Source organism: Pteronotus mesoamericanus, unplaced genomic scaffold (assembly GCF_021234165.1).
Source record: "Pteronotus mesoamericanus isolate MK-2021 breed Mesoamerican mustached bat unplaced genomic scaffold, CSHL_Meso_final scaffold_174, whole genome shotgun sequence".
Classification (NCBI taxonomy): domain Eukaryota; kingdom Metazoa; phylum Chordata; class Mammalia; order Chiroptera; family Mormoopidae; genus Pteronotus; species Pteronotus mesoamericanus.
In genome coordinates this window covers 33,276,596-33,301,744 of record NW_026555309.1, presented here as the reverse complement: position 1 = coordinate 33,301,744, position 25,149 = coordinate 33,276,596, and the positions used below count along the sequence as shown (strand labels likewise).

Genomic DNA, 25,149 nt, shown 5'->3' with positions numbered 1-25,149 from the left:
TACTCTCTTTTCGCCAACTCTCATTTTAAAGATTTATACTCCCATTTTAAAGCCTTTTTCTGATCTGATAGGTAGCTTTCTTATTATCCAGTAATAAGAAAGGTTAAGTGCTTTTGGTTTATTCCCATGTTTGCTTCGAAAATTATGCAGTTGATTGACTCATACCTTGCTTATAGTTCACTCTTTATCCTGAGTTTTTAAAAATTTCATTTTAATCTGAAGTCAAGTAGTTCTTCAATAAATCTAACTTATTAATAGTGATGGATTTTCTTATGGAATTAGAGGAGGAATAAACAAGTATGTTGGTGGGTCAAATTATCCTTGAATTAGGGGGGAAACCCATGATCCCTGTAAGTCAAAGTAACCTTAGAAAATGGCTAACTGTTTGGAATAGAAGGTCTGGATAAAGGAATCCCAAGAATTTTATCTGCTTGGGAAGAGAAGGCAGTGAAAACAGGTGGGTGGCATCAGGGAATAGAGTCGCGGTGTGAAGGTAAGTCTAAAGAATGGAAATGGACTTGGCCATGAGGAACAGCTTGGTGATTACTGGGGTGAGAGGGGGAGATGGGTCTAGGCAGGACGAATGGTGATGGAAAAAAATACAAAAATAATAAAAAGATAAATACATAAATACATAATAAAAAGTGGAAATGAAAGAGTTGTGGCACGATTTTCTAGAATGGCAACTAATATCTCTTTATCTGTTTCTTCACCTAACAATAGTCTATCTTAGTAGAATATTCATAAGGAGCTGCATTGCTTTCTAAAATCATTGCCTTCCACTTAAGACGTATTTTAAGAGATGACGCGTTGGTGTCCTGTAGCTCAGGGGAGGCTTTCTGGACCCCCCTACCTCAAATAGTAGCGCCCCCCCACCCCCGTCACTCTCTATCAATGCCATCCTGCTTTGTCCTTTGCAGCGCTCAGCACGAGCTGACATTACCTTGTTCCCTGGCTGACTTGCCTATGGTCTGCCTGTCCCCACTGGAACGTAAGCTCCACGAAGACAGGACTGTGTCTTTCTTGTTCTTCACAACATCCCCAGCACCTAGGACATGGACAACATAGTAGAAGTATTTATTGAATAAATGAATTGACTATAAAGTGTCTCAATGTGGCAACCTTGAATTTAAAGAGTCGCTTTATTTTCAATTAGATGCAATAAATGCTCATGGAATACCGAGCATGTGCCAGGCACAGTCTCAGGCACTGGAGATTTAAAGATGAAATAGGTGAGCTTTCCCGCCTTGGAACTTACAGTCTGATGGGCAAAAATGGCACACAAAAAAATAAAATACTCTCATTAAAAGGAAAATAATTACTTTTCTGAAAATGTCCCCTTGGGAGAGTTGAGCTGTGAGCTCTCGGTCAAATCTGCTCAGACAGAAACCCCCTTTGCCTCCTGGCCGCCTCGAATGTGGGGACCCTGACCCCGTGTTGTAGGTAGGGCCCCATTGTGGTCAATGATTGGGTCTATGAATGTTTTTAACATCCATTTATAATTTGTATCTCATTAGGACTTTAACCTCCAGGTGCATCCTGTAGTAGGCTGAGGTCATTTAGTTGCACAATCATTTATTTTTAAATCAAGCTGATTTAAGTGAAGTAAACCTACTTCGGAAAATAAAAGAGCTGAGCTATAGTGACTAAGCCTACTATGGTAAATATCCCAATTACAAAACCTCAGGTACCATAGATTTTATTGGGTCTTTTAGGACAGTTCGCCATCCGTAAGTGTTCCATTTTTCCCCAAAGGAGCTCGATTGTGTTTGGCTTTGTACTCTGACTTAAAAATTAGGCATTCATTCTATTTGTAAGCCCTCCAAATATCGTCTGGGCTTCAGGCCAACTCTAATTTCACAAGCAGATTAAATGATGTGGGATTTTCAGCTCTTTTTGTTGGCAACCTTTGTAAGCAATTGCGGCCTCTTTCATTTGGTTTGCGTGAAGCAGTGAAAGTGTTCTCTTGTGCCGACTTCAGCTGGCGGCTGGGAGTGTACGAAGGACCGATGCGGAGAAGTGCGGAACGAAGACAATGCGTGTCACTGCTCGGAGGACTGCTTGGCCAGGGGGGACTGCTGCACTAACTACCAAGTGGTTTGCAAAGGTACATGTTTCTCTGGGTTGGCTTGAGCTCGCAAAGAACAAAAGCTGGAGAGGCTCCAAGACATCCTGGATATCGCGGCCGTAACACCTTGGATGTGGGCTCGGGAGGAGGCAGTGAAATGTGCCTGTCTGTTTCTCACGCTTCTCCCTTAGTTTTGCTTCCCCGCGTGTCACTGATCTGAATTAACTAGGCAATAACCCCATATTCTGTACTTAGACAAAACACTGTAATGAAGAGATTTCTACGGTGCCTGTCTTGGTCTCTCCTTGGTTTCCTAGAAGCAGAGCCGGAGAGAGGAATTCCATACGTAGAATTTACTGAGGGAATACTCGGCAGGAAAAGCGTGTGAGAGAGCAAGGGAAGTCGGGGTGAGGAGGGGGAAGCGAGCAAGAACGCAGTCACATGTAGTTTCACCTTGGGCTGCTCTACTGCAGGCTCTGGAAAGTAAATCTGAGTCCTTTTCCTTGAGGCAGGGGTCCTGGCTGGTGAAAGCTGAAGAACTAGCAACAGCCTGAGGATAGGGCACCAACAACTCCTGTCCTACCACAAAACCATACCTGCGTCTGCGCTGACTTTGGATGCTTGATTGTAGAATGTGATGGTTTTATTCTGATAATAAATACTAGTCAGTGGGCTACCAAAAATATAAAAGATGCAGTTTCTGTCTTCAAGGAGTTACGGTCACCATGGCACCTACTTATAAAAGTTAATGGGAAGATCCAAGAATCTTTATGAAAAGTTTGCAAGTCACTTTTTAGTGTCTAGCTTAAGTCCTTCTTCCTGGCTGTGGCGTGGAACATTTAAGAAGGGTTTCTATTAAGCATAGGGAATATAGTCAATAACATTGTAATAGCTCTGTAGGATGTCGGAGGAGGACTAGACTTACCAGGGTGATCACTTCATAAATTATATAAATGTCTAATCACTGTGTTGCACACCTGAAGCTAATATAATATTGTATGTCAACTGTAATTGAAAATTAAAAAATTAAAATTAAAACAAGGATTTTAGGGAAAATGCAAATCAGTTCTAAAACATGCATAGTGTTTGGTTTTGGCAGGAGGGCATTACATTAATCTTAAGTTTGGAAAATTTCCCCATCCAAACAATGATTTTTAACTTTTGATAACACATAACTTGGTGAATTTGTTTCCTCTTCCCTTTCATTTCCCTACATAGTAACTGTATTAAGGGCCACAAAAGCTACGAGATGAGAAAATAAAGAAAACGTCTTAAGTATCTTTGGTCATTGAGTCATTAAACACTGGCTTTTGTTGGTTTAAAATTCTGTTTTCTGTACTTTCATGAGGCCCACGTGTGTACCCTGGGTTATTACACGTGGGGTAAATCTTCCCCATTTTAAGGACAACTTCTCACACAGTCGTCAGTAGTAGGGTTCTTGTTGACCAGGGAGGTTGCCAATGCTATTTACATGGGAACAATTTCACCAAAGTCTTGGTCACAAATTTCACTTATGTTTAAGGCTTATGATTTTTGTATGTTTTACAATTTAAGGTACTGTACTGTATTTTGCCATGTATAATGTACACCCATGTTTTTGGCCCAAACTTTTAGGAAAAAAAAATCTTCTGTTTTAATTTTTTAATTCCATTTGTTATTTATTTCTATTTAGAAACAAAACCTAGCGTCATATTCCAGGATATTATTTTGCATACAGATATCGTTATTGCTTTCTAGAGTTACACTTTTAATGCATAAACATAAATAAAAATTAAAAACATTTATATAGATACAGAATTAGTACTACCTATGTATAATGTGCATCCATATTTTTCCCTAAAATATTTGGGCAAAAAAGTGCACATTATACATGACAAAATACAGTAAATGGTTTTGATAGTTTGTATTTTCTCTAAGGGAAGCCATAGTTTTGATCTGAGTTCTTTCTCTTCTCTGTTCTTGACAGGGGAACAGGAGAGAGAGGTTTACACTCTCAGATCTTGGTGGAAGATAAAAGTGAAATACAGCATTGTTTTTTCCCTTAATTTTTATTGTTGACACTATTACAGATGTCTCCATATTAAGCTAGCAGGGTTTTTATTCCTGAATTCAAGGGCTGTGCACAGATCCACTGGCAGATAATCTATTGCATCTTTTAGCTCTCATCCTTGTGGATTCTAAGCCCTTCCCCCCAATCTAAGGGAAGTTGTGCCATGCTTTCTATGGCTTTGAGATGTTTGGCGGTGGAGAAAAGGATGTTCCATCTAATGACCAAACAGTTTTTTTCTGGAGAGGAAAAAAAAATAACATTTTATTCACTGACGCCACTGGTGTTTTTATCTAGAAACCATTTAGACTCCAAAGGTTTTCATAAACACCACTTGGGGTTATTAAATCTTAGCTTTCTCATTGTGAATGAATGTACTTTAGGAAGCCAGATCAGACAACTAGGCTTTATTTCAGTTTCTTTTTAGATATTGTCCCATAAGGCAAGTATCAGCCGGGACACAGGTCCTGGAATGGTACTTGTCAAGCCTCTGGATGGCATTTATCGTTGGCTCCACCGTTAAATGTGCCCCTTTTCCTCACAGGAGAGACGCATTGGGTGGACGATGACTGTGAGGAAATAAAGACACCAGAATGCCCTGCAGGGTAAGTGTATGCCACAAATAGTATAAAATACACTTGACTAATGGATAAAATATTACAGGTTATCGAGGGATAAATGGTTAAAAAGGATGTAAAACTGAAATCCTCTTATAGAGGCCAACTTAGGAGGAATAAGTCAAAAGCCAGAGTGTACATCTTGAAGTAGTGAAATTTACAATTTTTTGCCCTAACACTTCTGCAGCTATCAGAGACCAAATAGCTCCAAGAGTCTATCTTAGCTGAAGATTTCACAAAAGGTATCTAAATATCACTGAAAAAGGAAAGAAACATTACCAGCAGTGACTTTCTCCTGTTTTTTCCCCACTGAAGTGCTGCTTTTGCCTTTTTTGGGAGGTGGGTGGCAGAGGGAGGGATGCTAGAACCTCTGAAAAATATCATCCGAGATGGTAACTCCCACCAGATGCTGCAGAAACTTGACAAACCACCAAAGCAGAGTGACACCCCACAGCTCAAGTGTGACCAGCATAAGGCGCTTATTATGCCTTCCAGGAAACTGTCGAAAATTCATGGCCCCTTCAAAAGCCTGGCAGAAAATAAATTTTCAACAAGTGTGTTTTCACAAATGCATTTGTTCGAGTGTATGTTTTGTTTTAAGCACAGCTTGGGACATGAAATCCAAGTATGTAGATACAGTCTTGATTTTGACCTCGTTTTTAATGTTAATGGGCCACCTGAAATTCTTTGGACTTTTAGAATGGAATGGCAACAGTTTCTGACTGTTTAAAATGTATTCAGTTATTTTTTGAGGAAAAAACCATTCTAAGTGATGCAAGCCTTGTTAAATAATAGTAATGATAGTAATGAACTCTTCTATAGTATTGTTCTAAATGCTTTCTTATGTGACCCATTTAAAATATGCCTTACCCGTTATGTGGCTTCAAATAAACTCATTCCTATACTTGCTGAATTATCATTAAGCTATTAGAAACAGTTTTGTACATATTTAGTATTCTCAAATCTGATTAAACAACTATACATTTAGAATATAACAAAAGGGCCTGTTTTATCAGATCCTGCTCTAGTTAGATGGGTAGTCTAGTCCTTTATTAGCTTTTTAGAGATTTTTAATAATTTTAATTATTTTTACAATTATTATAGAATTAAACCTAAATTACTTTTTTACTAGTGCTTAGTTCTAGTGACAGGAGTGCTGCTGCTCATAAGTTTATATCCATTCATTCATTCATGTAATAAATATTAATGAAGCACTACTCTGGGTCCAGAAAATAGAAAGATGAATAAGACAAAAACTGTGCTTTAAAGCTAATAAAGAAGATAAACATACTAACAGAACTGTATACTATGATGTCATATATGTAAATGGTAAAAGAGGTATGAATTAATATCTTTAAAACATTCAGAAGTATGAGCAACTAATATAGAGGAGGAAAACTTAAGCTGGATTTTAAAGGACGAGTAGAAGTTTCCTAGTTGCTAATGAGAGAAAACATAGTCTAGGCAAATATAACAGGTTTCTACACTGTGAAAAACCGCATTTGCTCTGTGAGAGGCAGCCATGACGAAGTACATTAGGGAGAATCCGCCCTTTCCTGGCTACTTTATGACATTTGGTCATTTAACTCTAAACTTCAGGCACCGCAAATGTTACGTGGCTGGAAGGAAGCCCAGGCATGTACAGATCTCTTCGCTTGAGGTTTCATTTTGGAAATCCTTGGTCCCAATAATTGAGAATGACTTGGCATTATGCAAACTCTGTGGCAATAATTTTTCTAAAGCTTTAATGTGTTGCTGTTTAAGGTTTGTTCGCCCTCCATTAATCATCTTCTCCGTGGATGGTTTCCGTGCCTCCTACATGAAGAAAGGCAGCAAGGTCATGCCTAACATTGAAAAACTCAGTAAGTCACTTCTGTACCATGTTCTCTCATCTGTCATCCATCATCTGCTAAGTGACTGCTCAGCCATGGGCTGGGAGACCTAGGGACACGTGGTTTGAAATGTATTTTATTATTCAAAAAATGAAAGTGAAGGTTGACACGTGCCTGTGATAGTTTCTAAAATGGGTTTCTCTACACGGAGTGATTTCTGTTGGTTCTCTCATCCCGACCTTGTCTCCAGGGTCTTGTGGAACTCACTCTCCCTACATGCGGCCTGTGTACCCAACGAAGACTTTCCCCAACTTATACACTCTGGCCACTGTAAGTATTTTTTTCAAATGATAGAGATTCAAAGAGCTGATTGCCTCCTGGAATGACTGAGAGGGAGATTTTTAAAAGATGTTCCTTAGTGGTCAAAGAAAATCTTTCTGTGTTCCATCTTCTCTGCCTCAGCTGTCCTCAGTAATGTCTTCTACAGCCTTGTAGGCGACCCAATGTCAACACAGCTTCAAAACTGAAACTGTGTCAAGTACCATTCTGTCTAAACACACACATTAAGTCTCTTTCAAATACCACAGCATCTATTGTGTATTTTCTGAATTTTCAAATAAAAATATTGACTTAAAGGCTGCTGTGTTTTAATTTTCAGATACTTCCAATCCTACCTTGCTTTCTTCTTTTAAAACACACTTAATTTATTGAATTATGATTATTTTTTGGTTTGGGGTTAGAAATAAAACTGAGAAAAATGTATTTAGAAGGAGTAATTTTTTTGGAGGCACATCAGTGAGTTTCAATTAAAGTTAATTTGTTGTAATAAAAATTGTTGTCATCATAGTAAATCTTAACAGTTCAAGAGACCCAAATGTTAAATTTTTTTATAATAATATCCAGTTTCTCAGATGGCTTAAAATCAGTCCACAGATAATATTTGTTTTCTCAGACACATATATAAAAACTTTATATATATGTATAATATAAATTTGAAAATTAATTATTGCTATAAAACTTTCTATGATAAGAATATTTATGGTGGAACTAATGGGTGTGGATTATTATATTGCTATTTTAGTGACAAATTTCCTTTTACTCAAAGGGGCTGTATCCAGAATCACATGGAATTGTTGGCAATTCAATGTATGATCCTGTATTTGATGCCACTTTCCACCTTCGAGGGCGAGAGAAATTCAATCACAGGTGGTGGGGAGGCCAGCCGGTAAGTTTTGCATTTTCTGTGCGTCTCTGTGCCCCGAAACATGTCGTCCCAGCACTGGTTGCCTGCAAAAAAGGTGCATATAACTTTTTCATGAGTAGCAATGTTTCCTTCCTTTGTTATTTGTATATATGTGTGCATGTGTGTGTGCATACTATACAAGGTGGGGTAAAAGTAGGTGTACAGTTGTGAGTATGCAGAACAGTTTATTCTTGCATTATTTATTAATTAATTATGTTATTTTCCATGCAAACAATTGTAAACCTATTTTGCCCTTCCTGTATATAGGTATGTGTGTATATGATGTGTATGTATATTCATATATGTGTTTATGTATGTATATATGTGCATCTATAATATATATTTTATTTCATGTGCATATATAATATATATCTATGTGTGTATATATGAGTATATGTTTATGTGAGTTTATGATCATCAAACTGTAAGATGATGTGTATCTTCATTATGGTGATAGTGGTTGAAATAGTGAAATAGCGATGAATTTCAGAAAACTTTTGAAGAAGGCATAGTCAGATCTTATTGATTTACTAGATTTGGGGCTAAAATTAAAACAAAAAAGTGAATGACTGTAACTACCCCCAAATTTTGGCCCAGGTGACATGTGAACAGAAACAGGGAAATGTGCTGAGAAAAGGGAACTCAATGAAACCTGCAGTATATTCATTAATTCTTTTGTTTAACCCATTTTTTAAAAAGTCTTGGAAGTTCCAAATAATAGGTGAAATCCTACCTTGATTCTGGACAAGCAACTTAATACTTTGAAAAAAAATCATCCTGTTTACTTCAGATTAAATGCCAGGGCAGACAGTAAAGAGGGGTGCAGGTAGCTTTCTGCATACTATTTCTCCTGTGACTGCGTGTATGGTGGCTAGGCAACTTGCTTTGGTCACACGTGAGCGAAGCAGCAACCTAAAACCCTGGCTGGTGAATGTGCGGGACTCAACTAAATGTGAATGCCCCTGGGAAGAAGGCACAGAATCCCCACAGGAACACATCCCAGTCAATCAGAAACCCGTGAAAGAAGGACGGCAAATTGTTGCATCTCCTGTCCGCTGGGATCGGGGCTGTGCGTCCCTGGGGCCCCGGTTAGGAAGGAGGGCTGGGAGACCTCTAGGCGACTGCTGCGGCAGGAAGAGGCAACAGCGCCTGCACACACCGTGTCTCCCACCCCTGAAGGAGCTCAGGCCTGGAAACGCTCGCTGCAATCTATGGGCAAGATGGAGAATATAAAGTTAGGAGAAAATGGTATTGCTCGCTGAGAAAAGGTCATTTGTGAAAAAATATTTATATTGCATAATAAATCAGTATACGAGGTTAAATATGGACTTTTCATTTAAAAAAAAATAAACACGGGAAGACTTCTTGTGTGTCTGCAGAAGCGTTTCTTTATAGTACAAGTTCTGATTCTGCTGTCTTTATTCGGGCTGGACTCCCAGACGTCTGTGATGACCTAGGTTGTGAGCTAGTGAAAGTTATTTACAGGGTGGATTTCACAAACAAAGTTTATGCTAGAGGATCAGTTTATGTGTAAATAAAATGATTGAAATTAGAGCTCCATCATGCTGTTGCTAGTTGGTTTTTTCTATAAATTTTGTTATGGAAGCCGGCTGGCCTGGAACCACAAATGATATAGAGATAAATAGTAATTTTATCAAATTGGATCACCTTATACCGAATGTTGACATTAGGTTTCCTCTGGGTTGACATGACTCAGAGGATGAGCCCACATATTCATTACCTTCGGCAGAAACAGGGCAGAGGGAACGCTGTCAAGTTGCCCCGTGAAGGAAAGTCTCTGTTTTGACTCTGTTTGCCTGTTTCCTTAAGAACTCTCAAAATCGACACGTTTGACCAAGTTTAGTACTTTCCTGGTGCTGACCAAGCTTTGTGGGGAAACTGATTTGTGCTTCTGTCTTCTTGAATAAGATGCCACCAAAAGAATTCCAAGGAAGATAGTATTATGATTTAAAGACTCATTGAAATTTGACATATAGGAAAAACATATGGACAGAAACTATAAGAAACTACAGGATAAGAGTGTAAGAAACTATAAATAGTATAAGTTGAGCATTAATAAATATTCTTAATCATATCATCTTCTCAGAAGTTTGTACATTTTATAAAATCAGTGAAAAAACAATTGGAGTAGGGAAATATTTATAAAACTATAATAAAAACGTTTATAAAAAATAAAAATCTTAGGTGATTAAGTTAAACTCACTTTTACTAAGCGATTACACCATGAAAGATATTTGGTTGAATAATTTAGGGGTCAGATTAAATGATGAGTAAGAACACTCTTATGCTAGTTTAAAATCTAATAGGTGGGATGAGGCATTTGTACAGTTTCCATCTGAAACTTTGAATCTCACCATTAGGCTCCCCAAAATAATTTCTATAATTTTATCTTTTTTTAAAATTCTGATATAACTACTTCTACAAAGTTGACTCTGCTTTTAATTTGTCAGTCTTTAAAATGTGCTATTAAAAGTTGTTACTCACTATATGACCCTATATTTCTTGTACATATTTTAATGGAATCCCTTTTGTGGTTGTTTTAAAATTGTATTTACTTTTTTTTGTATTTACTGAACTTATTTAAAAGTATGTTTAATCCTCTTAATGGAGTTTTTTAAGTGTGTTTGTTTCTTTGAAAAATCTCTCTACCATAGCTTTGCAATTTCTCATACTCAGGCATCTCGGTGGGGCAATTCCCCGTTTAGGTTAAATCTGGGCTCAGCAACGCAGAGAATGAATGAGGCTGCAAGGGGCCCACTACCTGCAGGGATCTGAGAAACCAGGCCCACACTCCGCCAGATGCAAGTCTCGTAAAGCCTGAATGTCTGCAGGATGGCATTTCTAAAAGGAGCAGATTCATTCTCATCACTTCTCAAGTTGGCAGGCCCACCTTTGCTCTCTGCCAGTGTTGTGAGCCAACGAGTTGATCCTGAGGAAGCTGGCATGTTCTCGAAAGAGATAGCAAAGAAGAGAATGACATTGGAATAGGAGTGACCTTCTAGGCCAAAGGGAGCAGCTTGATGGGGCGGCTTATGGAAAGGGCGCCATTAGGGTACCGCTTTTTGTCTATTTCATTATCCTGCTAGGGGGAGGCTCTGCTTTCTTTTCAGGAAAAGTTTATCTTTTCTTTATTCTAGGCTGCTAGAAATCTGTATTTCCTTCTCTTTTGATTGTATCTTAACATGCTTAGGACGGACTCTGCTCACCTGGCCCCTTTGCTACACTCTTATTTATCTTTCAAATTTCGGTTGAAGTATCTGCCCCCATGAAGCCCTCACTAAGCTCTTCAGCCCTGGCTAAACTCAGAGACCCTCCTTTGGGTTTTCATATTATTTCTGTCATAAATTTGACCATCCCCTTTTGAAATTATTCACATGCCTGCTCTAGACTGTGGGCCCCATGGGGGTAGGGCCTTAATGTATGTGTTTCATTAGTTTCAGGACCTAACCCATACCCTGACACATGGAGGTGCATCACTACTGTGTTTTCGATGAATGCATTGTGCACCCCCCTGTGAGGCCTTGTTTGCCGCTACTTCCTTCCTGTACTTCATCACTCACCTTCTTGGGCCCTCACCACCTGGAAAGAGCCACCTGGTCCACAGCCTCTTCTGCCGGATCATCTGACAACCCTCACATCCTTAGTTTGTTCTGCCTCACGTCCTTAGTTTGTCCTGCCTCTTGAGTCTCAGTAGTTGATTTACTCCTGCCTGTACCAGGGCCGCCCAGCCCTCCTGTCTCCCAGGATTCTATTTATCCTAGCTCTGGGCTTTTCACTGCAAAGGAATCATTTCTCCACAGAGAACTGCTAGAAAGAGTACAACAGTGATTCACGGTTTTGAAAAATGGTTTTTGCTTATTTCCTTTTTCAAAACAGTCTCCTTCTCTTACAGCTGCATCCTTTACTTAATTTGAGAAAGTGTTTGATTTCACATTTAAATCCTTCTGGTTGCAGTGAGAAAGCTTTTTTTTAAAAAATTATTTTTTATTCCTGATAACATGTCAAAAGGTACAATATTATTCCCATGCATCCCCTTTTTAAACTATAATATCTGAGACATAAATGTTGAAAACTCTGTCTCTAGGTCAAGCAGGGAAATAGAAGAAATTTTGGGATGAAAGTTGGATGTGTCTAAACCCAGTGTCTTCTCAGCTCATTTTTTAAATTTTTTGTTGTATTGTTTTACCAGTCTCTGAGGAAATTGCATTCAAGTTCAGAGAATCACAATTCTATTTCTCTGAATTAACAAGGAACTAGTTTGTCTCTCCCTCTCTCCTTTTTAGCCCAGAGGCTCTTTTTTTCATGTTTCTTCTTTTAGACCCACGATATAGTGTCTTTTTTATTTCTCTGTAATTACTAGATTTAACTTCTGAAATATAATAAACACCTATGACCTGCAAAGGAGCCTTTATAGCTGCTTATGATCTGATGTAACTTAAGAACTTTCTTTATGCTTCATTCTAGTACCTTTTGCTAAATCTTGACAGGTCAGCTTCATTACTGGTAGAATTCTTTGGTTTGAGGCTTTTAAATGTGGCTTTGTTTTTGTTTTTTTAATTTCAAGTACTGTCTCTTATTTGTTTTATTTGTTCTCTTTTCGCACTTTTCTGACCACGCTCCCAGTTTTCTTTTAGAGAATATGGTCAGCATAACTTTTACCAAGAAGCACGAAGGAATTTTTTGCTACTTTTTTTTTTTTAGAAGAAATAAAAATTTTGAACCTTTAAATTGTCTTCATAGTTTACATTGCTTTGCCCAGTTGGTTAATTTTTTTTTTTCTGATTATAGAGATGTTCCTTGTCAGTGTAAAAATTTGGGGACACGCAGAAAAGCATAAAGAACAAATGATCCTGATGTGCCAACAGGACACTTTTAGCACGGCCACTTCTCTCCTTGCTCGAGGGCTGCCTCCTTACCCGCCGCAAAGACCACCTCTTCTGGGGATCTTTTTTCTCGAGTGTTTCTGAGCCAGAAGTTATTTACAGGGCTTCCTGTTGCCCAGATAATGCCAACATCAGCATGCGTTCCACAACACTGTACAACGTTTTGAAGTGCAGGGTCATCATTTGACAAAGTTGCTTTTTAAAAAAAAAATCCATTAGAAAACCCCAGATTGATCTTCTATTTCATACGTGACGATATTGCCTAGTACAACTTTCTTGAAAATAGCAAGCCACTCAATTTTCAAGGAAGTTGTTTGGATATGAACACTCTAGGCTGTGTCCCTGAAATGAAAATAAGTAAGAAAATTGATCACTTAACATGAGAAACTGGTCTCTCCAGGGTCTGGTGTGGTTTTTGAGGTGCCTGTGGGGTGTTCGGTACGTACTTAGACTGCATCTTCTTGCTGGTGGAGGAGCTGGACCATGAATGAATGAAATTCCAGGACACGTTCTGAATCCTGGTTAGGCTGGGGCACACAGGCAAGCCAGAGATCGTACATAAGGTGAAAATATACTCTGGACAAATCCTGGAACGTTGCTTGGAGCAATGGGAGATCCTTATCTGTCTGATCCACCCCAATGGGACCCCACCTCTCCCATACTGATGATGTCCAGGATCTGAGAGGGTACATCTGCTCTTCTGCCTCATCCCTGACTTGCCAGCTGCAACAGCTGCGATCTCGGGGGCTGGGGATTTTCCGGCCCCACCAAGGAGCTGGGAATCTTCGCAGTGCTCTCCCACGCCCGGCGTCTCAGACCCTTCTGAAACCATGGGCAAGCTTCCCCGGGCCTCATGCCTCCCAATTACCCATTTGATGGCAAAAAACAAGGTTTTCCCTGGAGTCAGTAAGACCCTCTCAGAGTCTGGATGCAATGAAACCAGGAAAGGGAGTGGCCGCAATGCCTAGACCACTTTTGCTTCTGTGTACGACAAACAAGCCACATTTCTTCCCGTTTGCCTCCTGCAGTGAATGGTTTTCTTCTCATAGGCTCGTGCTCAATGGGACACTGGCCATCCTAAGCTGTTTTTAATGTCCCTGGAATAACTGGGCTGCAGTTATTTCCATTATAGCATAATAATTAAGACTAGAATTGATCAAGTGTTTACCAAACACTGTTAAGGACTAACACACTCTTTTAAGGACTTGAAATGTCTTGGCTCCTTAAAACTTAGAATAATCCTACATGTGAGGTCATATTATCTGTGTTTTAAAGGAGACTGAAGTACAGGGAGCTTAAGGACCTCGCTGGAGGACTGCATGGCTGGTGAAGGACAGAGACAAGGCTTAGAATCCAGCTACCTGATGCAGAGCTCAGGTTCTTCACTGCGCCGATCTGCAGCCTCTCCACAGCAAGGGCTGGAAAGAATATTTTAAAAGCCTTAATGAAATGCTTGATTCACCTAACTTATTCCAGGAACCCATTTCTAAAATTCCATTTACTAACAAGATAAGTAAGAGACACAAGGGAAAATCCAGAATAAAAATATAACTTCTTTTTTTCCTTTTCATTCACCTAGTTTAAAACAAAACAAGGCAAAGCTAGGTTCTAAGATCCTCACATCTGTGAACCAAACTGGGATTCTCCTCTGTAGCCTTTCAATAGTAAAGAAAACATATGGTCTACTCTTGGGTCTTTTGATGATCAGAATTCTGCCATAGAAGTGCTATTTTCAAAACAATGATCCGACAAGAAAGGTACAGAAGAGATTTTTGAGATGAAATAAGAGTTAAAAATGCTACTAGAATTATAGCAGAGCTTTTGAAAGCCTGTGCAGCAAACATATAAAATAATGTTTATGAAAATAATGATTCTGATTTCCAGATGTGGAAAAAAAATGGTTGTAAATAATGTGAAATTTATGGTGCGGTGTGGGTAAAGTGTAAGATAATTGATCTAATATATTTTAAAACTATTTTTCTTCTTTGACCAAAACTCAGAACATGTTCTAAAACTCTTAAATTTTTTTTTCTCATTAGCTATGGATTACAGCCACCAAGCAAGGGGTGAAAGCTGGGACATTCTTCTGGTCTGTGTAAGTTACCTTTATTTTGTCAATGTTTGTAAAATTATAATTATGATTCAGTTTATGAAACATCGATTTGATTTGATTTCATGTCAGTTAAATGTGAAAGAATCTGAACTTCTGAATGTTTCTGATTTAAAATAATCTTCCAGTTATTTTCTCTCAGAGGTCCTCCCTCCAACCCCGCTTCTACCCTCTCATTCCATCCTCTCTTCCTCTTCTCTCTCTCTTTTTTGCCATCTTTGGTTAATAGAATATAAGGGAGATTTTCTCTTTTTCTTCTATTCATTCTTCAGATTTTTCTGTCCCCTTTGATAGGTTTTTGGTAAATTGCCACCCAGGGAATGTATATTTCTTAGACTATTTATTGCTGTGTTTTGTATTATCATTTTCTATAGATATAATGCACTCTATTTATTTTGGCTCACAACTTAAAAAATCTAGTGTGGTCTCAGGCTGATGTAGGGGTTAGAGATTGGTTCTTCCAGACAGGAGACAAGGGGAAGCATCTGTTTTCAACCCCTCCTCCTGATGAACTTCAGTATTTCCCTTGTTAGAAAAAATGGGACCATTTATTTCCCCTACAGGGGTGTTGGGGAGATTAGCAGTTCATGTTCATTAAGACAGAAGAAACTGACCTCATACAAGCGTCAACATGTTGATTATTTTTAAGGCCCTTAGTTAAAAAAAAAACCAACGAATCAGTTTCAACTTTCATGGGGATTTTGTTCTCACTGAGATGTTCTTTCTACCTTTTTTATTTTTTTTAAACCACCTGAAGCTATTTCTATGTTTGCCTCATATTCCTTAACAAAAATCTGACTATTCCATAATGGTAGTGTGCTGACAGCAATCATAGATTTAAATTCATCCAGCATGGTGCTGTCTATATTCTCCTAATTCAGGAATAAAAGTAGCTTTTTCAGATTTGAATGGCTAAGTTGAAACTGGGTTTGGTGATTTGAAGCTAAGACAGAGTATCCTTTTTTAAAAAAGAGGTTTTCTGGGTTGAGAAATACACGTGGGCATGTTGAGCATGACACTGCTTCATGTAAGTGGCATGATGATTTACTAATTTGATCTTATGCAGTACATTTGTGTGTGTGTGTGCCTTGACAGTCACAGATGCTTACAGAAGTGATTTCTTCTGTTGGACAACATATTTACCTGGCAAAATGGAGAGGAGCCAACAACATAATTAATACTTAGTCCCACCCTTACCCCCCGAAACTGCTGCAAAGCTTCATTGAAAAGACCCAGTGTTCTGGTCCTGAATGGTGATTTTCTTCACCCATTTCTAACCACTTATAAGAAGGTGGCTTTTGAGTCCTCCAAAGATGTCTGTACTTGTGCTTTGCTTCTCAGGCCATTTTTCTTGTGTCTCTATACCTTGGAAGTGACTTGGATTCATTTTTTCCCTTTCTTTTTAAAACATCTTTTTATAATTTAATAAAAACATGGTCATACTTCCAGTTATTTAATGGAATACATGTGAAGGGAATCTACACATAGTGCATTTGGAAAAATTTGAAATTTAAAACCAGATTCAAGCCATGGACTTAGAAGGCCATCTTTCAACATGGTTCTGTACTGCAGCCTAGAATTATTCTTGCTTTTTAAGTGATAGTATTTCATTTCAAAATCCTCCTTAGTTGATGCTCCGTTACATTTTTTTTGGTGTCAGTTCATGTCCAAGGGCAATAATTTCTTTTATATATGAGTGTTTAGGTTGATTTTAATCACAGCTCTGCCATTTGATAGATTGTTGACCTTGGTCAAATGATTTAATCCCTCAATCAACTTGTCTCCTCACCTTTGAATGTGAATGGCAGTATCTTCATCATGGGGTGTTGTGAAGGTAGAATGAGTTAATTTATTTAAAGTGCTTAGCAGCATATTTAGCATGTACAGTACAGCCAATAAATGCTATTTTTCTTATTCACATTATCTCTTTCACTGTTGACTAGACAATGGCTACGTATGTCCAAAGGTAATTATTTTTCCTTTATCACTAAATACTTCATCTGGTCCTTCACTTTCCATTCCTCCTCTTTTTTTCTGACCGTGTCTAATGTACGAGGTCTCATGACAAATTCCCTATCAATCAGTGATGGTCAAGACAACAGCAAGAACCCCAATTCCCTTTCTGTGTGCACATACGTTCTCCCTTTGTCAGATTTATTTGTGTTGACTCTGAATTCCATTTTAAATGCTAATGAATAAGGGCCATGTCTTTCTGGTCTGTGGATATTTCATAAAGATAATCTAGAACTTCTAGGAAATTCAGAGACCACTTTGCCCAATGCCTCACTTTTGAGATTGGAACACTAAGGCTTAGAGGGTAAAATGCTGTGCTCAAGGTCACACTTAAGATGAATAGATACTCAGACCTCCAATGTTGTCATCTTATTCTCTTACCTATTCCTCCCTTCCGCCACACACTTGGCCCCTGCCCAGAAAAGGATAATGAATTGCTGATCTTTCCAAGCAGAGAATGGTGACTCCTCTGTAATAGTTTTTATCTTTTGTTTTGTTTTGTTTTGTTTTGGTATGACTATCTTGTGTCTTTATTTAAATTCCCACAAATGCCTTAAACATAATAATAAGCTTTTAATAAATATTTCATGAACAAGTGTATCATCTCTTGGGACCTGTGACTCTAGTATTTAGTGATAAAAACTAACAGTTTTCTAAACTCTTTTCTTTGTACCAGGCTCTATTCTATGTGCTTTATATATATTATGCTTTTTCATTCTTACCACAGTCTTCCAGGATAGGTGATAGTGTTACCATAATTTTACAGAGGCACAGAAAGGTTAGGTAACTTGCCAGAGTCTCGCCGCCAATACATGTGGTGTCTGGCCTCGGGGCTGATGGTTTTGTTCCCTGCCCCGTACTGGTATAGTGTCCCATCCAATGAAAGCATTGAAGGGAGAGAGCATTCTGAACTTGACACAAATTCTAACAGCTTATATTTTTCCACTGGCATCAAATGAGTTGATTAAAATCCATTTTTGTGACTTAACACCAACTACATAAAATAAAGCAGCCTGTAGATAGGTAGTGAAGTAAGATAAAATGAAAAGGCAGTCACTTTTTTATAAGTTAGGAAAGAATTCAAAATATGTAATTATTTTGTCCAGATACAGGGGATTTCTAAGGCTGAAGAATTAAATGTCTTAAGTGATTAACCTGACTTTGCTATGCCCATTTCTAATTCAATTATAGGATATATTAAACAAGGTCACATTTCTTCAAAAGCATTGGAATTATGGCAAATGTGATCTTCTGGGTTGGTAGGATAGTTTTCGACAGAGAGCAACCCAGAGGAGGGACAAGCCCCTGACCTACCTGAGGAAGCTGGAGCTGGTGGCGGCAGGGAGGGGCGCAGCTTGACTAGACACCCTGCCAGCCCCAGCCTTGTCCCCTGGCTCTGAAAACTTGTCTTTCCCCTTGCTCTCTCTTGCTCACACCCACAAAGAGAAAATGTTTAAAAGGCTTACCCAACATTCCGTGATACATTTTTAATAGTTTCTAAGAGCAGTTTCAGGTTTGCAGCAAAACTGAACATTAGGTAGAGAGGTTTCCTATATACCCTCTGGCCCTGCATGAGCACAGCCTCTCCTGTTATCAACAGCCTTCACCGGAGCAGTACATTTGTTACACGTGTCAAATCGACACTGACACGTCATTATCACCCAGAGACTGTCATTTACACTAGGGTTCACTCTGGGCCACAGTATTTTTTACTAACCACAGTTAAACTGGGGCTTTAGTTGGAACTCATCATAAACATGCCTCGAGGCCTAATGCTGGATGGAGGAGCAGAAGGGCATGCTGTGCGCCTTGTTAGGAAAGAATAAGCACATTTCCCTATAAATAAAGACATCACTCAGCTTGTGAGCATCTTAATGAAACTCAGCCAAGGATACAGGGCTATCATGTGAGCCAGGCGCTCTTAGAGTGCGTGCCAAATTTAGGGTCATTATATTTCAACAGAAGAATGAGACTTAAACACAAAAGTCATTGTGGATGAAGATTATACCCTTTTTGTCAGTCTCATAATTATACGTGCCCATTCCTGATAGATTTTTATTGAGCTTGAAGAGAATTTCAAGAATGCCTTTCTAAACCCTTTATTTATAGAGGAGGAAGTTAAAGTTTCAGATTAAATGATGTTTCTAAAGGCATATAACTGTTTAGAGATGGAACTATAACTAATTCTGATCATGAATAAAAATAAGGCTTTTTTTTTTTTTTTTTTTTTTTTTTTTAGCATTTACTATGGGCTAGAAACTGTACAGGCCCTTTGCCTGTCTTGTCTCATGTAACCTTTACAGCTGACCAGTGCAGTGTGTTTTGCTATTATCTTTATTTTACTGATAAGTAAACTGAGGCCCGAAGAGGTCAGAGGCCCAGAAGTCAGGAAAGGCCACACCACCCTTAAGAGGCAGACTGAGGATGTAGATGCTGGTCTTCCTTGGCCATGGCTAACCGTTGACCCGCTGCGCGGCCACGGTTCTGGGCCTGGGTCCTTTCCGCCTGCAGCGGAGTCTGATCAGCAAGGCAGGTTCCTCATTTCACTGTGAATCAGAGTTTCCAGCCTCCTCCTTGGTGGTTGAGCAATGTAATATGTTGCAAATGGAAATGGAAGTTCCAACACTGATTGGAGCAAGGCCCTTCTAGGACAATGAAGTGAAAACAGATGGTGGTAAATAGAGAGCGCACAGCCTGGGAACAAGGGCAAGTGCTCATCAGGTCGGAGTGTGTGGAGACGCAACCCCTCATCATTCTTCGCTTGTGATTGCCCTGCAAAACTCCCATCATGCTTGCTTTTTACCCTGCAAAACTCCCATCGTGTTTTGTTTATCACTCTACAAAACTCCTGTCATTCTTTGCCTATTTTGCCTTCCAGGGTCATCCCTCACGAGCGGAGAATATTAACCATACTGCAGTGGCTCAGCCTGCCAGACAATGAAAGGTATTTGTTTCTCTCTCTGTGACTTTTCCTCTTCTTTCTTCAGTATATTTTAATTTTAGGTTAGAATTGGGTGAAAAACTAGATGGACTGTGAAAAAGCAGCACAGCAAAGGCTCTGTATTATTAAGTTTTGTGGCTCTTAGCATTCAGCGTTACCTCCCTAAGAATGATCCAATAGATACATGTTATTGGGGAGCATGTAATAATGTGGATTACTACAGCTGTTAATCCTGGCCTCTACCCCAGAGTATAAGGGAGTTCCTGGCTTTGATACATGAACCAGCAGCATCCCAAAGATTAGGGAAGCATTAAGACCGACTGTTAGCTTTAATGGAGTTGCTCTTTCAGGCTGCAGATTGCGTGGCCAGTGTGAATTGTCACTGGGCTCTATTATCTTGAGGATCAAAGACCTGTGTGTTCAGATTTTCCTTTGTGACTTTTGATTCCTGAAGGTGGTACCAGGCAGTTACCACAGTGGGGGTGGGTGTCAGGAACAGTGGATATGGAAGCAATAGAAAACAAAACAAAAAAACAAAACGTCATGTTTTCCATGGTAAGACTAATAGTGGTTGGGAGATTAATTAACTAGATATAAGAGGATTTTTTAATGTGTAGCTATATTTGGTATTCTTCGTTGTATGTGGTTTGGGGAGATTCTGAACCCACCTATTTTCCCGTAGGCCTTCGGTCTATGCCTTCTATTCCGAGCAACCTGATTTCTCTGGACACAAATATGGCCCTTTTGGCCCTGAGGTTAGTAGCATATCATCTATCTGAGGAGAGCCTGTGTCCCCAAGCTACATGATCTACTGACCTTATTTCATGATTTATACGAAGTCTCTTGGGTGTACGTATCTGAAAGGTTTATACATAGCCAAAGGATTACACGACTGAAAAAGCTTTGAAAAATCTTCAACATCCTTGTTTCTCTTGCAGGAATCTGATTTCAGATTGATTTGATATTCAAATGTATTTTAAACTTAGTGTTCATGGGAAGGGCATGTAGGCACCAGTCAGAAGGTGAAGGATGGGGAAGAGTTGGCATTTTCCATCACTGGGACAGGAATGAAAAGGAATCTGGAGATAAAACCTGCAGTATAAAACACTGCAATGGACTTTCACCTCCCTTAAAATGATTACGTAGTTAAGATGTAGTAGATCAGCTAAGTCGCTCTACCAGCCTTAGCAGGTACAATCAACTGGGCATATGTTATAGCACTGGATGATTTTATATGATAAGTTTTGACATCAGTATATACCTGTGAAAGCATCACCACAATAGAGAATATGAACATGTCCATCACCTCCAAAAGTAAAGCAAATTTTTAATTGAGAGAAATACTGTTGAATGAATCTGGTTAGCAGAGCAGAGTGACACCCTTTATCAAACACTAAGTAATCTTAGAAGACAATCTGTTTGTAAGGTAGAAACCAATATAACTTCAAATTTAAAAAGAGAGAGTGATGCTTTATTATGTTCCTTTTTCATTTAGAGATGGGAATCTTCCAGTGTTTCAGCATAGATCATTTTAAAATACCATGCAATTTGCAAATCTAAACCTTTAATATTTTAAATATTTCTCACTACTTTTTCTAACTAGGGTGGTGAGGTCTTTACCAATGTAATAAAACTTGATTCTGGATGCAAAATAATTTCAAACACTTTGTTGATGGAAATTGCTTCAATTCCCTCTTAGGCCATGACAACACTGTTGGCTCTAATTAAGTTCATTGTGCTCAGCATAAGGATGCGTAGGATAAATATAATAGAGATAATACCTGGTTGAAGTACTTTTGAGCAAAATATAGCATGTTTAAGTGAAGGCAGTAAATACCAAGGAGCCATAAATTTTTCTGAGTGTTTTAACATTAATTCAGTCATGATTTTTTTTAAGCACAGGAAACTTAATGGCTATTTAAATCCATTCTTAGTTTGCCTTAAATCATTGAAGTCATATAAGTCTGATGCTCTTTTTCCTATCCCTTTGATGTTTAACCAGTGTTGCACGATTATGAAACACAAATGATAAAATGAGATAAACATCTGCATGCATGAAACACAAATCTTATTCTTGTCAGAACAAGCCTGGCCGTTTTATCTTTTGGATGACTTTATCTGAGATTAAAGTGAACAAAAGGAACCACACTTTATTAAAATGTTAAAAAAAAACAAACCCAAAACAAAACAGAAAGAAAACAAACCTCTAAACAGTTCCATGTGCCCCATTTAAAGGTTTGAATTTGCATAAGTAATATCCCCTAAAAGACCCTGTGGCACAGGCAAAAGAGGGATTTTGGGGGACAACTTGGTATAACCATGCTTTTAAAAACAGGAGGCTGACACTTAAAAGAGGTTGGAGGCTGCTGAGGGTGCGTGGCTGGTAAGTGAACTTAGAAATGGAACCTCAGAACTTCTGATTCCCAGACCAGGGTTCTTCCCATGGAGCCATTTAACCCTCCTTCAGTCCAGGAGGTGAGCAGAGTGGTCAGTTAATAACTATGTTCAAATTATATGGAACATTTTATGTCAAAAGCTGGCTTTTTACGGTAAGCTCTTATAATCTTCATTTCCTTAAAAGTTATATGGCTTAGTAATAAACATTCTTTGTCAACGAAACTCTTGGGATTTCTAATATGTATAGTTTAGTTATAATTATTTACTTGAAAGTGTGTACATGTTTTAATCAAGAAATAAACTAAAATTATTTTTAAAAAAAATACTGAGCAATGAGAAATGAAGTGTAATATAGGATGCTTCAATCTGCTGCAATGATGGTTCTATGCTCAGTTTGCTCATAAATATACAAATGGACATTTTTCTTGTACTACTTTTGAATTGGAAGTATTCATGCATGCTATTTTCTTTTTAGTATCAATACTTCTTGTAACTGGGATATTCTCGCTATCTACTGGGTAAAATAGTGTTGATTAGATATATTGGAATGTATCTTCAGTTATGATAACTGGATAACCTGGTCACTTTCTTCTCTTAATACAAAGGATATTTCCAGATGCCAACTATTTTTTATTTGGATTTAGGAATCTTATTTTTCTGAAAGAAAAAAAATTATATTTTTAAATATAAAACCAAAGCTAGCCAGCAAAACTTCTCTTCTGTTGTAGACTAATTGATTTATATACCTATGCATCCATCGTATATATTTATTGTGCATGCAAAGATCATACTAGCTGAATGAGAAAACACCTTGTATGTGAAATGATTCAATCTAGCAAAATAGTGTGTGCTACAACAAAGTCAAAGTTTGTACTTTCTTGCTTACTATTTGAGTATACTTTTTTTCAGGACAATTCTCAAGGCTATTCAATTAGATGACCAAACATTGGGCTGATAGTTCCAAGAAATAGTATATTGCTCCTGGTTTCATAGTGTAATGGTGAATGTTCAGAAATATGCTTGCTTTTGATTATTGGCGCAATCTTTTTCTCTTTGACCTTCTATGCTTTCTCTGTGACCCCTCGTTCGGCTGCTCTTCAAGGCCTGGAGGCAGAGCTTTGGCTGGCTAGTGACTACCTTCAGATGGCAAAGTATCCTTCTGAAAAGCAGGGAAATTTGCCCCTCTCCCTCCCATCCTCTTAATAACCTCAGGCTAAATCTTCTCAAGTCAGACTAAAGTATGGCTGGTCAGTGAAAACTTAGCTTCCGTCTACCTCTAACATTCGAAGAAGGAAATACATGCAATATAATCAGTGGATGAAAACTCATTTTGACTAAATCCTGTTCCTCCCGCTGCTCCTCTAACCCTGCTGCAATCGGAAGGGCCGCCGCCTTCAGAGTCTTCGGAATGTTGAGGTCTCTTGCAAAATGGCCGGGTGTCTGATGGGCAGACTTGAGCTCTTGCTGACTGTATTCAGTGACTATGAAATGGGAAACCTTTTATTCCTTTTGCTTCTCTTCTCATGGAGAATTGCCTAAAACTAGAAGCATTAAAAAACAAAAAACAAACAAACAAAAAAAACACCCCAACCCAACCAGAGTCTGCAGGGCTGTGTCTTTCAATCGCTCTGCCGGAGAGAGAGGATGAGACAGAAATGGAAGTGCCTTTGCAGTCGCTTGCTCTGGAAACAGTGAAATCGCATGGCAGGTGGCCTCCTTTGTGGATACACTAACATTGTTCCTCCTTCTGCCCCTTCCTGCATCTGAATGATTCTCCGGACAGCCCCACCGAGAGAAATCAGCTAGGTAGAGAGCAGAGCTTGCTGCTTCAATTCACCTTTGCACCATCAGCAAATCAGGGGCCCGGTTTTCTCCAGCATTTGGGAAGTCCCCAAAGGTTATCTTCCTTGCTCAGTTTATGTGTCGGCCTTGATTGCTTTCTAGATTTTCAAAATAAGATGCATAGTACTGCCACTCTTACCCCCGTGCCCCTCCCCCCCCCAAAAAACGGGGTTTCTGATAGGAAGAGTGTAAGTAGACCCTTTCATGATATGTGTACCAAGATGAAGACATGCTGATGACTTTTTACATTTGAAACCTAAATTATCAGTGACAAGTTTTTTTCTGCTGCTGAAAGTCCTGATTCGTGGAAATACATTTGTGAACAAGGAGGATTGCTTATTATTTATGTTTTATTCTCTCCTTGGTTTAAGATTTTTTCCTGGTCTTTGCCAATAAAGGTGATAGTTGCTTTGATAGCTGGTAGTGCGAACAGGTAGCTCTCAGAGTCTGAACTGGAGCTACCTCCATAAGTCCACTGTCACCTTGAAATGAACGTGTGGCTCATATTCTATTTAGTGTTCAGCTAGTAATTTTTTAAATAGGTTTTACTTATTTTATTTTTAGACAGAGGGGAAAAGAGGGAGAAAGAGAGGGAGAGAAACATTAATGTGTGGTTGCCTCTCGCATGCCCCCAACTGGGGACCTGGCCCGCAACCCAGGCATGTGCCCTGGCTGAGAATCGAACTGGCAACCCTTTGGTTCGCAGGCCGGCACTCAGTCCACTGAGCTACACCAGCCAGGGCTCAGCTAGTAATTTTTAAATGGAGAGGTATTCCTAAGCGAGGACCACTCTCTCCCTAATGCAGGAGTTTTGAAATGCAGAATTCTATGTCACCTTCAGGTGTATCCATGTGTGTCAGTAGGTTCCTTGGCCAAAAGAAACCAACATGACTAGATTCTCTTCAATTATATTCTGGTTCTCAGTGAAGAAGCTGTGACAGCAGCATCAAGACCGATTGCGGGGGCTTCTCTCTGTAGAGATCCCCGAATAATCCCTCATACCAACTTTTTCTCACTTAAGGAGCCTTAGTTTTTCTAACTAAGACTCTGCTGACCCCAGATGGCAAAGTGTGAGCTTTATTATCTGACCCGGAGGGACAGACGACTTCTGAGCCCAGACATCTCTATCCGCCAG

At 39.0% G+C, this 25,149-nt stretch overlaps 1 protein-coding gene across 5 annotated transcripts in view; it reads left to right on the top strand.

Moving 5' to 3' along the window:
- ENPP2 (ectonucleotide pyrophosphatase/phosphodiesterase 2) overlaps positions 1 to 25,149 on the top strand; it is a 95,871-nt gene that overhangs the window by 35,074 nt on the left and 35,648 nt on the right. For all 5 annotated transcript variants that reach the window (XM_054590433.1, XM_054590432.1, XM_054590431.1 and 2 more), the window contains exons 4-11: positions 1,982 to 2,107; positions 4,660 to 4,720; positions 6,497 to 6,594; positions 6,815 to 6,894; positions 7,670 to 7,789; positions 14,751 to 14,806; positions 19,713 to 19,778; positions 20,458 to 20,530. In XM_054590433.1, coding sequence (XP_054446408.1) covers positions 1,982 to 2,107; positions 4,660 to 4,720; positions 6,497 to 6,594; positions 6,815 to 6,894; positions 7,670 to 7,789; positions 14,751 to 14,806; positions 19,713 to 19,778; positions 20,458 to 20,530 — 680 coding nt within the window. The remainder of the gene's footprint in view (positions 1 to 1,981; positions 2,108 to 4,659; positions 4,721 to 6,496; positions 6,595 to 6,814; positions 6,895 to 7,669; positions 7,790 to 14,750; positions 14,807 to 19,712; positions 19,779 to 20,457; positions 20,531 to 25,149) is intronic.